The sequence below is a fragment of the Heterodontus francisci genome, chromosome 1 (genome assembly GCF_036365525.1).
Source record: "Heterodontus francisci isolate sHetFra1 chromosome 1, sHetFra1.hap1, whole genome shotgun sequence".
Lineage (NCBI taxonomy): Eukaryota > Metazoa > Chordata > Chondrichthyes > Heterodontiformes > Heterodontidae > Heterodontus > Heterodontus francisci.
In genome coordinates, this window is record NC_090371.1 from 94,659,223 (window position 1) to 94,672,530 (window position 13,308).

General features: G+C 42.2%; 1 protein-coding gene across 3 annotated transcripts in view; it reads left to right on the forward strand.

Moving 5' to 3' along the window:
* Window positions 1-13,308, forward strand: part of itga2.2 (integrin, alpha 2 (CD49B, alpha 2 subunit of VLA-2 receptor), tandem duplicate 2) — a 260,388-nt gene that overhangs the window by 206,375 nt on the left and 40,705 nt on the right. For all 3 annotated transcript variants that reach the window (XM_068032759.1, XM_068032766.1, XM_068032773.1), the window contains 7 exons: window positions 2,772-2,923; window positions 3,181-3,291; window positions 3,383-3,468; window positions 7,773-7,896; window positions 8,759-8,848; window positions 9,759-9,835; window positions 9,934-10,023. In XM_068032759.1, coding sequence (XP_067888860.1) covers window positions 2,772-2,923; window positions 3,181-3,291; window positions 3,383-3,468; window positions 7,773-7,896; window positions 8,759-8,848; window positions 9,759-9,835; window positions 9,934-10,023 — 730 coding nt within the window. The remainder of the gene's footprint in view (window positions 1-2,771; window positions 2,924-3,180; window positions 3,292-3,382; window positions 3,469-7,772; window positions 7,897-8,758; window positions 8,849-9,758; window positions 9,836-9,933; window positions 10,024-13,308) is intronic.

Here is a 13,308-nt window from a genome sequence, read left to right on the forward strand (position 1 = left end):
TGGAATTTCAGGGCCGATGCATTTATAGATTTTATTTCATTCTTGCTTATTTACAATTTTTAGTTCAGCAAGAACTCACAATCTATATGGATGTATGGTTAATGGTTCAGGATGGCCCACTATACTGAGCTCCAAAACAATAATTAGACTCGGGTGCTCAAATGGCTCAGACCTCATGCCAGTGCCATCATGCTGCACACTTGCTCCAAGTTAAAAGTGACTCCAAAGGATTTATATGATTATATCTAACCCCAGTCAAAACTGGACTGACTGGCTGTCAAATGGAACCATATACACAGTCTGGACAAAGTCAGGCACAGTATCACAAGGATTCCAATACAAACTCTTAGACAATGGAACAGAGCTAAGCCTGCCCTCTATAGAGAAAATTATCATTTAGAGTGAGATACCTGGTAAGTGCCCTAGGTTTGCAAAAAGCAAAATATGTCTGGGATATGTAATGATTTTGATCCCAGACAAGCTCTAGATTCAGATCCCAGTTGAAATGGACACTCAAACTTGAATCATCATGGATGCACTGAATCTGCAAACTTTTAACCATACTGTTGAACAGACCCTTTTTTATTCTTTCATGGGGTGTGGGCGTTGCTGATAAGGCCAGCATTTGTCATTCATACCCAATTGCCCTTGAGAACAGAATGGCTTGCTCAGCCATTTTAGAGAACAGTTAAGAGTCCTCATTGCTGTGGGTCTGGTTCACATGTAAGCCTGACCAAGTAAGGACAGCAGATTTCCTTCCCTAAAGGACATTAGTGAACCAGATGGGTTTTTACAACAATCGATGATAGTTTCAAGGTGCCATTACTGAGACTAACTTTCAATTCCAGATTTGAATTCATTAATTAAATTTAAATTCCACCAGCTGCCATGGTGGGATTTGAACCTGTGTCCCCAGGGTATTAGCCTGGGCCATCTGATGAGCATCCTATCCAAGGACAGTTAATCATTCTTACTGAAGTAAAATACTGCAAATGCAGGAAACATCAAAGAAAAATAGAAAATATGCTGGAAATACTCAGCAGGCCTTGTAGCATCTGTGGAGAGAGAATCAGAGTTAATGTTTCCGGTCAATGACCTTTCATCAGAGCTGGAAGAATTTAGAGATGTAACAGGTTTTCAGCAAGTACAGGGGCAGGGAAAGAGGACGGGGGGTGGTGTGGGGGGGCAAGAACAAAAGGGAAGGTCTGTGATAGGGTGGAAAGTGGGAGTGATTAAATGATAAAAGGGATGATGGTGCAAGACAAAAGGGGATAGTAATGGAACAAGTAAAGAAACAAAAGATGGGTCTAGAGGAACTGAAAATGGCAAAAGCAGAACCATTACCAGCAACTTCTGTCTGGAAAAATGGCAGTAGTGGTTATGATCGGTAATTGTTGAACACAATGTTGAGTCTGGAAAGCTGTAAATTACCTAATCAAAAGTTGAGGTGGCGCAGTGGTTAGCACCGCAGCCTCACAGCTCCAGGGACCCGGGTTCGATTCTGGGTACTGCCTGTGCGGAGTTTGTAAGTTCTCCCTGTGACCGCGTGGGTTTTCGCCGGGTGCTCCGGTTTCCTCCCACAGCCAAAGACTTGCAGGTTGATAGGTAAATTGGCCATTATAAAAAATTGCCCCTAGTGTAGGTAGGTGGTAGGGAATATGGGATTACTGTAGGGTTAGTATAAATGGGTGGTTGTTGGTCGGCACAGACTTGGTGGGCCAGAAAGCCTGTTTCAGTGCTGTATCTCTAAATGAATAAAATAAATATCGGAAGCAATGATGTGGAAGATAAACAGATGTGACCTTCCTCTTCATCAGCATCCACATTCAAAGGATCATCCTCTGCCATTTCTTGCCACCTCCAGTGTGATGCCACCACCAAACACATTTTCCCCTCCCTTTCACTATTCCGAAGGGACCACTTCCTAAATGACATCCTGGTCCACTGTTCAATCATCCACAACACTACCTCCCCTTCCTACAGCACCTTCCATGCTAACGCAAGAGATGCAACATCTGCCCTTTTAGTTCCTCCCTTCTCACCATCCAGGGCCCCAAATGCTCCTTCCAGGTGAAACAGTGATTTACTTGCACTTCTTTCAATTTAGTTCAATGCATTCATTGCTCACAATACAGTCACCTCTACACTGGGCAGAGCAAACACAGAATGGGTAACTGCTCAAGGGGCCAAATGACCTATTCCTGCTTCTATTTCTTATGTTCTTATGACCTTGTGCTTCCAGTGGCTTGTCATATTAATTCTCCCCTCAACTCCCACTTGGCTCTTCTGCCTTCCACCCTATCACAGGCCTTTCTTTTTGTTCTTCCCTCCTTTCCCCTACTTTCCTGCCTCTGTACATGTATAAAACCTGTTACATCTATAACATTTTACTCTATTTCTCTCTCCACGGATGCAGCCTAACCTGTTGAGTATTTCCATCCTTTTGTGTTATTATTCATTGTTATTGTTCAATTTAATAAAATTGCCTGTACTGTTAGTCAAAACAATAGAAAGCAGATCTAGCCAATCCAAGTTTTACGTTTTGTTTTATTTCTTAGTCATGCAATATTAATTAATCATATTTAGTATTTTTCAGTCACTTAGGATAATATAATCAATTAATTACACATCTATAGGAGGTATCAATTCCTAATAAACTACAATTCTTGCTAGCTGCTCCCTCATTTGATTGCAAAGTATTAGGTTATAAAATAGGAGAAAGACCTCATAGAGAAATGTCTTATTAAAATAATCCTTTTCAAACTCTCCAGACATTAGGTACAATGCAACATTTGATGCAAGCCTCAAGTCATCTCATGCTACTTCACGAGCGTTGTTTCAAACAAACCATATTCGAGAAATGCAAAAGGACATTACAGTTGATAACACGCTAAAATGCAATGAATTTGGCTTTTATGTCATTGTAAGTATGATGCTAAATTATTTGTTATAAATTGCACAACATTTTGCACTCTGTATATTACTATAACTGACTTGATAGCTTATATGAGGACTAAATAAAGTGAAAAATATTACCATACAACTTTATGACAAGCCTGTTTCTGTGAGAAATTACAATTCCTTTTGCATCAGGCATGTGCATTTCTATAACTTCATTGTATATTCCATATAATTCTGCATGTTGTGTTCTAATTATAATTATAATTCTTTCCTAACTAGGACAAAACAGATATTGTTAGCCCACTTAGTCTACGTTTAGACTTTGGTCCACAAAATATTGACGTTGGTCCTACTCTCGATGCCTACACAGCAAGGTCCAGGGAGTTTTTTGTAAGTTTAAGGAGATACCACAGATAGGTTTTATTAGATACTGAATTGTTTTCGTATGTAATTTAATATTTCATTCAAACTGTTTATACAGATTCCATTCTCCAAAGACTGTGGTGATGATGAAGAGTGCATTACAGATCTTGCTATTAAAGTTCATTCAAATATTCCAAGCAACAGGTGGGAAAACTATCTACATTTAATTAATTGAACCTGATAGAATGCTTCAGTTAATCGACATTTATTGAGAAACAAATATCCTATTTTTGCTTAGGTGGAACCAACACGTTCTTTCCCATTGATAATGAGGTTCCCTTATGCTCTTAAATGCCTCAGTGCTCAGCATTCTAAACATTTCAGGGAAGATTTTCCTTTGGATGTTAATCATGCAAATTTACCCAAAGAACACCGAGCTTGTCCAGATTTGAATATTTCTGCATTTGGAAATTGACATCATTTGTATGGCCCAGACACTCCCACAGTGCAGGCCCATCTCTTGGCTGTAAGCATGGTTGCCCTTCATTTTTCCAGGCCTCAGGGACCTACAATAGCAACAATGACATGGTCAAGGCTCTCTGGCTGCTTTCCTGAAACAACAGCCAGAAGGTCCCCAGTGCTGATCACTGACCTGATGTCCTAATGAACAAAAGGAATTTTATTTCTGGGACCTATTCAATTTCTGTCTGACCCAATTCAATATTCAGTCAGTTCTTTCAGGGCACCCATCAAAATAAGCACTGGCTAGTGACCAAAGAAAAAAATGAGGTGGGATTGTCCCCTCTTAACAGTTAAATTACTGTTCTTTGCCTTCTAGAGGCACAGGAATCCCTAGAAAACCATGGGCCAAGTAGATGGGACAGAGATCCAGATTCATTGGTCTCCCCCTTTTCCTGTGTATTATATCAGTATATAAGTGTTGCTCTGATGCTAGAAATCATCCCTTGTATGTTAGGGATGCTAATTTCTCACTCACCGATATCAAGTTCATTTTAACTCCATGAGGAATTTTTGAGACATTGAAAATTCCCTACTATTCTTTGTTTCCTTTGCTTTTCTTTGTTTTTTAAATATAAAAAATAATAATCTGTTAGGATTGCTGACTTGTATCTTTCTGAAGGTTGCAAATTTGTATTTCCTTGTTTTTAAAAAAACAATATTATCGGGCCCAATTTTAACTCACTCAAAACCCATTCAATTACACAGAGTTAAAATCGGGATAATTAATAGATCTATGGCTGTGTTTCATTAGGTTTTAATATAGTTGGTCTTAATGTTCTTTCAAAAAATATTAAATTGCTCTTTAAAATTTGTTTTCTGACTGACCTGCAAACCAGTCTCTAAAATAGTCATAAAACCTTTTTTTTCTTAGACCTGATACAAAACTACAGGTAGAGATCCAGATGTAGAATTGTACCTCAAAAATCCATTCAATGTAAAAATTAGTCCATATTTGGGACCAAAAATGATTGGCACAAATGTAAAATCTAACTACTTACAAACTGATAGGATACAGTCGATTTGTGGATATGATATTGACTAAGCAACCCAGAGGCTGTTGTCTGGATTTTCATTATGCAGGCAGGAAACAGGAACTGTGTCTGGTTTTGGGTCAGAAACCTGTCTCCTCTGAGAAGCTGATTCAGATTGCAATTTTCAAATAGGAAAACCCTTAATTGGTATGGAGAGGGGGTTCCTGCCCTCTTAGAGCAAGTGGGATTGAAAATGGCAGTGAGTTAGATCAAAAGTCTGGGGCTTATGTAGACTTCCATGGCAGTCATCAATAAGGCTGCTGGTTCTCCTGAGGGAGAGATCTGCCTTCTACAGTATCAGAGGGAGGCGAGATGTCACAGGGGAGCTGGAGGCTTGGCACTAGGGGCAGAGCAGACCCTCACTGCATCAATGCCTGGATCTAAAGCTGTAGACCATGAGGGAGAGAAGGGAGGTCCTCTTCCTGGAGGGTGACAGGAGGAGGCCACCTCGTCATGCAGCAGGGGCATCTCTCTGTTTAGTGTTATTCCACCACTGACCCGCTTCCTCCTCCTGCTCCTGCCCCGATGAGCTGTCACCTTCTGGGGCCTCACTGTCCTCAAGGTTCACACCTCCCTGAAGGGCTACGTTATGGAGAGAACAGCAGACCACCACAATGGCCAAGACCCTTGCAGGAGGGTATTTGAGGGAAAAAACCGACCAATCTAGGCACTGGAACCCCATCTTCACAAACCTGATGGCCTGCTCAATGATTGGCCTGCTGAGCAGGTGGCATTGATTCTTTTGCCTCTGTGCCTCTGTCTGGACCTCCTGTAGAGGTGTCAGTAGCCATCTCTTCAAGGGATTTCTCTTATCCCCTTGGAGCCAGCCATGCACTTTGGGGATGGAGTGTAGTACTGAGGCAGCCTGGACTGGTGGAGGATGAAGGAGTTATGGCAGCTGCCAGGAAAGTGAGTGCACACATCGAGGAAGCTCTTGTTGCGGTCACAGACCAGCAGAACGTTGAGGGAGTGGAAGCCCTTCCTGATGTTGGATCTCACTGGTCAGTCACTGGGTGCCTTGAAGGCCACATGAGTGCAAGCAATGATGCCCTGCACCTGGAGAAATCCAGCGATAGAGGCTGAATCCAATGCACTCTGTGCCTGTACAGGTCCATCTGTGTCAAAGTAGGTGTTGTCTCCTGTCCTCCTGAAAATGGATCCGCAGAGCCTGATGCCCTGATGAGCTGCCAACTGTGAGATGCCACCTAGGTCCACAGCTGATCCCTGGATTGACCTGGTTGCATAGAAACTTAGGGTGACGGAGACCTTGACAGCTGCAGGTAAGGGATTGACATGGGGGCCGCAAGGCCTCAGGTCATTGTGGATCAGAGCAGACAGATCTGAGACCATATGCCTGGATAGGTGCAGGCTCCTACAGCACTGGCACTCTGTCATTTGCAGGTAGCAGACTCTTGGGATGTACACCCGAGGTCTTGGATAGCACCTTCCTCCCCTTGCAGGCCCCCACTGTGCTCCCCTGGCCTCCTGCTGTCCACGAGGTTGCATCTGCTGAAGCTCATCTGGGCTACTCTGTCCAATGTCAAGGTAGCCTGTGCCCATTGGAACTCCCTCAGCTGGGCTTTGTGTGTTCACCAGCCCTTCTCCTGCCAACCCCAGCTGCCCAAGTCATACCAGCGGCCTCACGTCCCTCTCTGGATTCCTGCCACTCACCACTGAGAATAACAAGTCTTACAGCTGCATTAATGGCTACTCAATGGCACATTTGAATAGCTAAACATTATTTTGGGCCTCTGCAGTATTTTAATCAGCTTTTCCCATAGCCCTCATGGCCCCCCGCTGTGTTAATGACTTGAACACACTGCCGTGTTTCTCCACATTCCCAGCAGTTAAAAATTAAAAACTGCTCCTGCTGACAAGCCTGTTAATGAGCTCTTCAATGAGTTCAACAGGCAATTAAATGGAAGAGTGTGCCCTACCCATTCCCTCGCTACCAGCATCCCTTTAAAAATGGCATTCCATTCCAGAGGCAGCGGGTCCCAGTGCCGACTTCCAAGAATGTGATCTTCAAATCGCGCTTGCCTCTAAACCTGCAGTCAGCAGGCATTGAAAATATGGTCCTGTGAGCCAAAGGGATCAAGGGATATGGGGAGAAAGCGGGAACAGGGTACTGAATTAGATGATCAGCCATGATCTTCTTTGAATGGCGGAGCAGGCTCAAAGGGCCAAATGGCCTACTCCTGCTCCTATTTTCTATGTTTTCTATGTTTCTTAAATTCCACCATGGCAAGTTGTGAAACTGAATTCTATAAATCTAGTAATTTGTGAACTAAGGCTGGAAAAAATACTTTGAAAGCTATTGGATTGATGTAAAAGATACTGATTCACCAATGTCCTTCAGGGAAGGGACATGCCACCACAAGCTAATCTGACCTACATGTGAGTCCTGTCTCAACCTAAGCAACTTCTTAATGTGATCAGGGCAATTAGGTTTGAATAATAAATATTGCCTTGCCAGTGTTACCCCCATCCCAAAATCAAATTAATAGAAAACAAACAGTGCAGTAGAGAGCTGGGACAAACCAATATTTATTCTTGTTTCTGGCTGAAACTATCCTGGTGATATTGCTGACTGAAACTATCTTAGTAATATTGCTGACTGGGATTAAAGTTCTGGCAAATTAGTTACTGTTCAGTGCAAATTATAACTTTTTCAAGATGCCAGCTCAGAAACCTAGGCTGCAAGGCCAAGGCGAATGGGGCAGGATATCATTAAGGTAATGTACGAGTATTTTCTTTAAAAAATAATTGTGTGTTTCTATGATTTGGTGTAATGCTCTGAGATACAACAAGATAAACAAACTAACATTTTTCAGTGAATTGTAATTAAAATAGTAATTATTCTTTATGGCCTTACTTGAATACAATGTACCATTTTGCACTGAATATCTTCAAATGTATATCTTAAATGAACAAATATCTTATTTCTATCAACAGCAACTACATTGTTAGTAGCAAGAATAAACAGATAGCCATCAATGTAGAAACAGTGAACAAGAAAGAAAATGCATTTAATGCTAAAGTCATCGTCGACTTTTCTAATAACATCTTTTTTGGATCAGTAAGTAGAACGTTTCATTTATATGATATTTTACAGAGTAAGATGGTGCTTATACACCAAAAACAAAAACATAGGGGTAGATTTTTGTCTTTTCCAATTGAGCATTATGCAGCTTCAGGGTGGAAGATAGAGCGGAAAATTGGGCTGAGAGGTTGACATGCCTACCAGAGGTAACATTCGTGCTACATAACCACTGGGCAATGACCATCTCCAACAAGGAAACACCAATTTATCCTTCAACCACCCACCAACACCATCCGTGCCCCCCCACCGCCACCACCACCACCACCCCCCACTCAGCCTACACATCCATTCTTAGATTTGTACTTTTACTGAAGAAGGGATCATTCAGCCTCCAAACGAGCCACTTTTTTGGTTCACCTCCTGCAATAGGACCTCCATCCCTTCAGCATCAAAGGGAACAATGTTTACCCTTTATCTCCATTGTGCAATTGTGAATAATTAGTCAGCTTTCTCGCCACCACCATAAATTATACTTCCATAGCGAGATGCAGTCCTTTAAGAGACACAACCTGACAGGACTTTCTGCTCCCCAGCCATGTGTACTACATGTCTAGCTGTCTGGACAAGCTTGTAATGTGCCAGTAGGCAATGCATATCAGGGTTAGGGTCTGCTATAGCAAAATGTGGCACAGCCCCATTTTTTTCCAGATTAGCAAAATGGTGCACTACTGTCTATAATAAATTTTTTCTTGCACAATAACTTCACCTAAACATATCTACAGATTAAAGATACTTTATAGATATATATAGTATATCCTATTATATAGCTATTAAAGTGAGAAAGGTAGATATGTATATTTAAATTATATGATGATCGTTTATCTTTTTATTTTAACAGACTGATAACACTGAAATTAACTGTGTAATTGTAAAGCCACAGTCAGTATCCTGTGACATTGGGTACCCACTTTTGAGAGGAGGAGATAAGGTAAAAAAAAATAAGCATTTTTTAAGAGCACTTTAGTGAATTCATTAATAATACATAAATGAAATAAAAATGCATGCAATGTATGGTTTTTACATACATCAAAGATCATGGGGTAAATTACCAAGTCTACACTGAAGACAGTGAATGCCGAGCTGACAATCCAAAAACCCTCAAAGAGAAAATCGACACTGGAATCCCTTTCTTCCATTCTTATCTTTCAGAATTATCCCCTCCAAAATCTCTTGTTATTCATGTACCTAGACAAAGGGTCAACACCCATAAGGTCATCACAAAGGTTGAAAACAGTGACAGATAAAGCACGCTAGATGAGGAAGTAATCATCAGGTGATGCTGAGCGATAAAAAGGCTGGATGGGTGGCCCCTGGGAGATTAGGCTTATCTGCTACAGCACTGGCTACACCTCCATAGTCCTCAAAATCCAGCTGAGTGTAGCTACAACTGGGTACCTAGGTAGACAATGGAAATCAATTTGGTCCCAAAAAAGAGTTGTCAAAATAAAGAGAATGTGCTGCATGCTTTGCAATAGCCCTAAAAAAAGGGAATTTAACTTGAAACAGGTGTGGAGGAGCAGCAGCAGGAGGAGAATCAGAATGAACAACAGAACAGAAAACACAATCAATCAGTCGCTAAGCAGCCAGTGTTCCTGGAAATACAGTGGATAGGATTTGGGTTGAAAACATTTTCCATAACAAGCATAATTTGAAATTCAATATGGCTGTGCTTGCCTCTCACAATTCATGATCTTCTCTGAAGCCTAAAGTTAGAATAATTCCTTATGTTCGCTTGGTTATTCTTTCTTAAATACTTATCTTGTGACTCAACATTTAAGTCAGAGAAAAGCTAAAAGTTAAATACATTAAGCTCCATTTCTCTTTTTGTATGTTGATAGATCTCTTTTGGCATCAATTTTGATTTTAACCTCAAGAACCCACAGAGAGATACATATGTGAACTTCCATGCTATAAGGTAGATACCAATCATAATAATTCAGACAATTCATTTTTTTATTTTTTGTAATTTCTATTTGGAAGTTCAAGTAATATCATAACTGTTTTATTTTACAGTGAAAGTGTCGAAAGCCCAGGGACTCGTTTTGACAACAAGGCAAATGTAACTTTTACTGTACAGTATGATGTTGAAATTCTCTTCTCAAGGTATGGAAGTTCAATAGCCTTAAAGAAATGCTTATTGTATTCTCTTGCAGTTTATTATTTAATTAACTTTTTTAGCGATTTGTTGTCATCAAAATGAGGGATGTCTATGCTCAAAGCAGAATATTATTTCACTGTTAATCCATCTTAACTCCTCTGCCCTTGTAAACCACAATCCAATCTCCAGCCTCCTGTTCCTTTCCAATGTCCTTGAACGTGTTGTCAATTTCTAAATCTGTACCTAGCTTTCCTGAAACTCCGTTTTTAAATCATTTTAAGCAGGTTTTTGCCCCTACCAGACCACCAAAATGGTCATAATCAGCGTTATGAATGGCATTGTCTGTGACTGCAACTGCAATGCATTATCCACCAAACCATCCTCCTCAAACACTTCTGCTCTGTTGTCCAGTTCAGTGGGTCTGTCCTCATCTGGCTCCATTCTTTTCTATCTGATTGTATCAGAGCATCTCTACCAATAGCTTGAATTTCGAGCCCCAAAGCACCACTCCCACAGCCTGCAACTATCCAACTTTAGTCATGTCCTCTTCCTAAGCTACATGTTGTCCCTTAGCAACATTATCTGCAGATATGGGGAGAGCTTCCTGATGACACCCAGCTTTATCTCTCCATCACCTCTTTCAAACTTTCTACAGACTCTGTGCAGTCAGACTGCTTGTCTGACATCCAGTCTGAGATAAGCTGAAAATTTCTCGGGCTAAACATAGGGAGCATCATAGGCAACAACTTTGGCCCCTACCATAAACTCCGAACATTTAGCATCTTCCCATGGGAAAAGATGCTCTGTGGTTCAATAAAGAGTACAGGAGGGCATGTCAAGAGCAGCACAGGCATACCTCAAAATGAGGTGTCAACCTGGTGAAGCTACAACCCAGGACTACTTGCGTGCCAAACAGCGTAAGCAGCATGCGATAGACAGAGCTAAGCGATCCCATAACCAACAGATCAGACCTAAGCTCTGCAGTCCTGCCACATCCAGTCATGAATGGTGGTGGACAATTAAACAACTAACAGGAGGAGCTGGCTTCACAATTATCCCCATCCTCAATGAGGCAGGAGTCCAGCACAGCAGTGCAAAAGATAAGGCTGAAGCACTTGCAACAATCTTCAGCCAGAAGTGCCAAGAGGATGATCCATCTTGGCCTCCTCCTGAAATCCCCAGCAACACAGATGCCAGACTTCAGCCAATTCGATTCACTCCGTGTGATATCAAGAAACAGCTGAAGGCACTGGATACTGCAAAGGCTATGGGCCCTGACAACATTCCGGCAATAGTACTGAAGACTTGTGCTCCAGAACTTGCCATGCCCTAGCCACACTATTCCAGTACAGCTACAACACTGACATCTACCCAGCAATATGGAAAATTGCCCAGGCATGTCCTGTACACAAAAAGCAGGACAAGTCCAATCCGGCCATTTACCACCCCATCAGTCCACTCTCAATCATCAGCAAAGTGATGGAAGGTGTCATCAACAGTGCTATCAAGCGGCACTTGCTTAGCAATAACATGATCAGTGACGTTCAGTTTGAGTTATGCCAGGGCTACTCAGCTCCTGACCTCATAACCCTTGGTCCAAACATGGACGAAAGAGCTGAACGCAAGAGGTGAGGTGAGAGTGACTGCCCTTGACATCAAGGCAGCATTTGACCAAGTATGGCATCAAGGAGCCAGTGCAAAACTGGAGTCAAAGGGAATCAGGTGAAAAACTCTCCACTGGTTGGAGTCATACATAGAACAAAGGAAGATGGTTGTGGTTGTTGGAAGTCCAGGACATTGCTGCATGAGTTCCTCAGGGTAGTGTCCTAGGCCCAACCATCTTCAGCTGCTTCATCAATGACCTTCCTTCAATCATAAGGTCAAAAGTGGGATGTTCGCTCATGATTGCACAATGTTCAGCACCATTCGCGACTCCTCAAATACTGAAGCAGTCCGGACAGAAATGCAGCAAGACCTGGACAATATCCAGGCTTCGGCTGACAAGTGGCAAGTAACATTCGTGCCACAGAAGTGCCAGGCAATGACCATCTCCAACAAGAAAGAATGTAACCATCTCCCCTTGACATTCAATGGCATTACGATCACTGAATTCCCCACTATCAACATCCTGGGGGTTATCATTGACCAGAAACTGAACTGGAGTAGCCAGATAAATGCAGTACAGAGGCTAGGAATCCTGTGGCAAGTAACTCGCCTCCTGACTCCCAAACGCCTGTCCATCATCTACAAAGCACAAGTCAGGAGTGTGATGGAATACTCTCCACATGCCTGGATGGGTGCAGCTCCAACAAAACTCAAGAAGCTCGACACCATCCAGGACAAAGCAGCCCGCTTGATTGGCACTCTGTCCACAAACATTCACTCCCTCCACCACCGACGCACAGTGGCAGCAGTGTGTACCATCTACATGATGCACTGCAGCAAAGCAACAAGGATCCTTAGGCAGCACCTTCCAAACCCGTGACCTCCACCACCTAGAAGGACAAGGGCAGCCGATGCATGGGAACACCACCACCTGCAAGTTCCCCTCCAAGTCACACACCATCCTGACTTGGAACTATATCACCGTTTCTTCACTGTCGCTGGGTCAAAATCCTGGAACTCCCTTCCTAACAGCACTGTTGGTGTAAATACCCCACATGGACTGCAGCAGTTCAAGAAAGCAGATCACCACCACCTTTTCAAGGGCAATTGGGGATGGGCAATAAATGCTGTCCTAGCCAATGACGCCCACATCCCATGAATGAATAAAACAAAAATTTATTCAAATTCAGACGACTCTAACCTCTAAGCAAATTGTGTCTAACTAACTTGATTGAATTCTTTGATGAGTACCAAAAAAAGATGATCAAGATAAAGTATTACATGTTGTGTATATGAACTTTCAGAAGGAATTCAACTAGGTGCCACACAGGAGCTGGTGCAGAAGATGAAAGCATGTGGAATTAAGGGGAAAGTGACCATATGGGTATGGAATTGGCTCAGTGATGGGAAGCAAAGGATGGTGGTGGATGAATGTTTTTCAGACAGGGATGTGGTTTGCAGTGATGTTCCCCAAGCCTCGGTTTTGGGTCCATTACTTTATTCAATATTTATAAATGATCTAGACTTGTAGGGAGCAGATGATACACAACTTGGCAAAGTATGTGATGAGGATAGTTTATAAACTTCAGGATGGCACAGACAAGTTGGTGAAATGGCCAAAAGTATGGCAGATGGAGTTCAATGTGGAGAAGTCTGAAGTGATGCAGTTTGGGAGAACTGATATG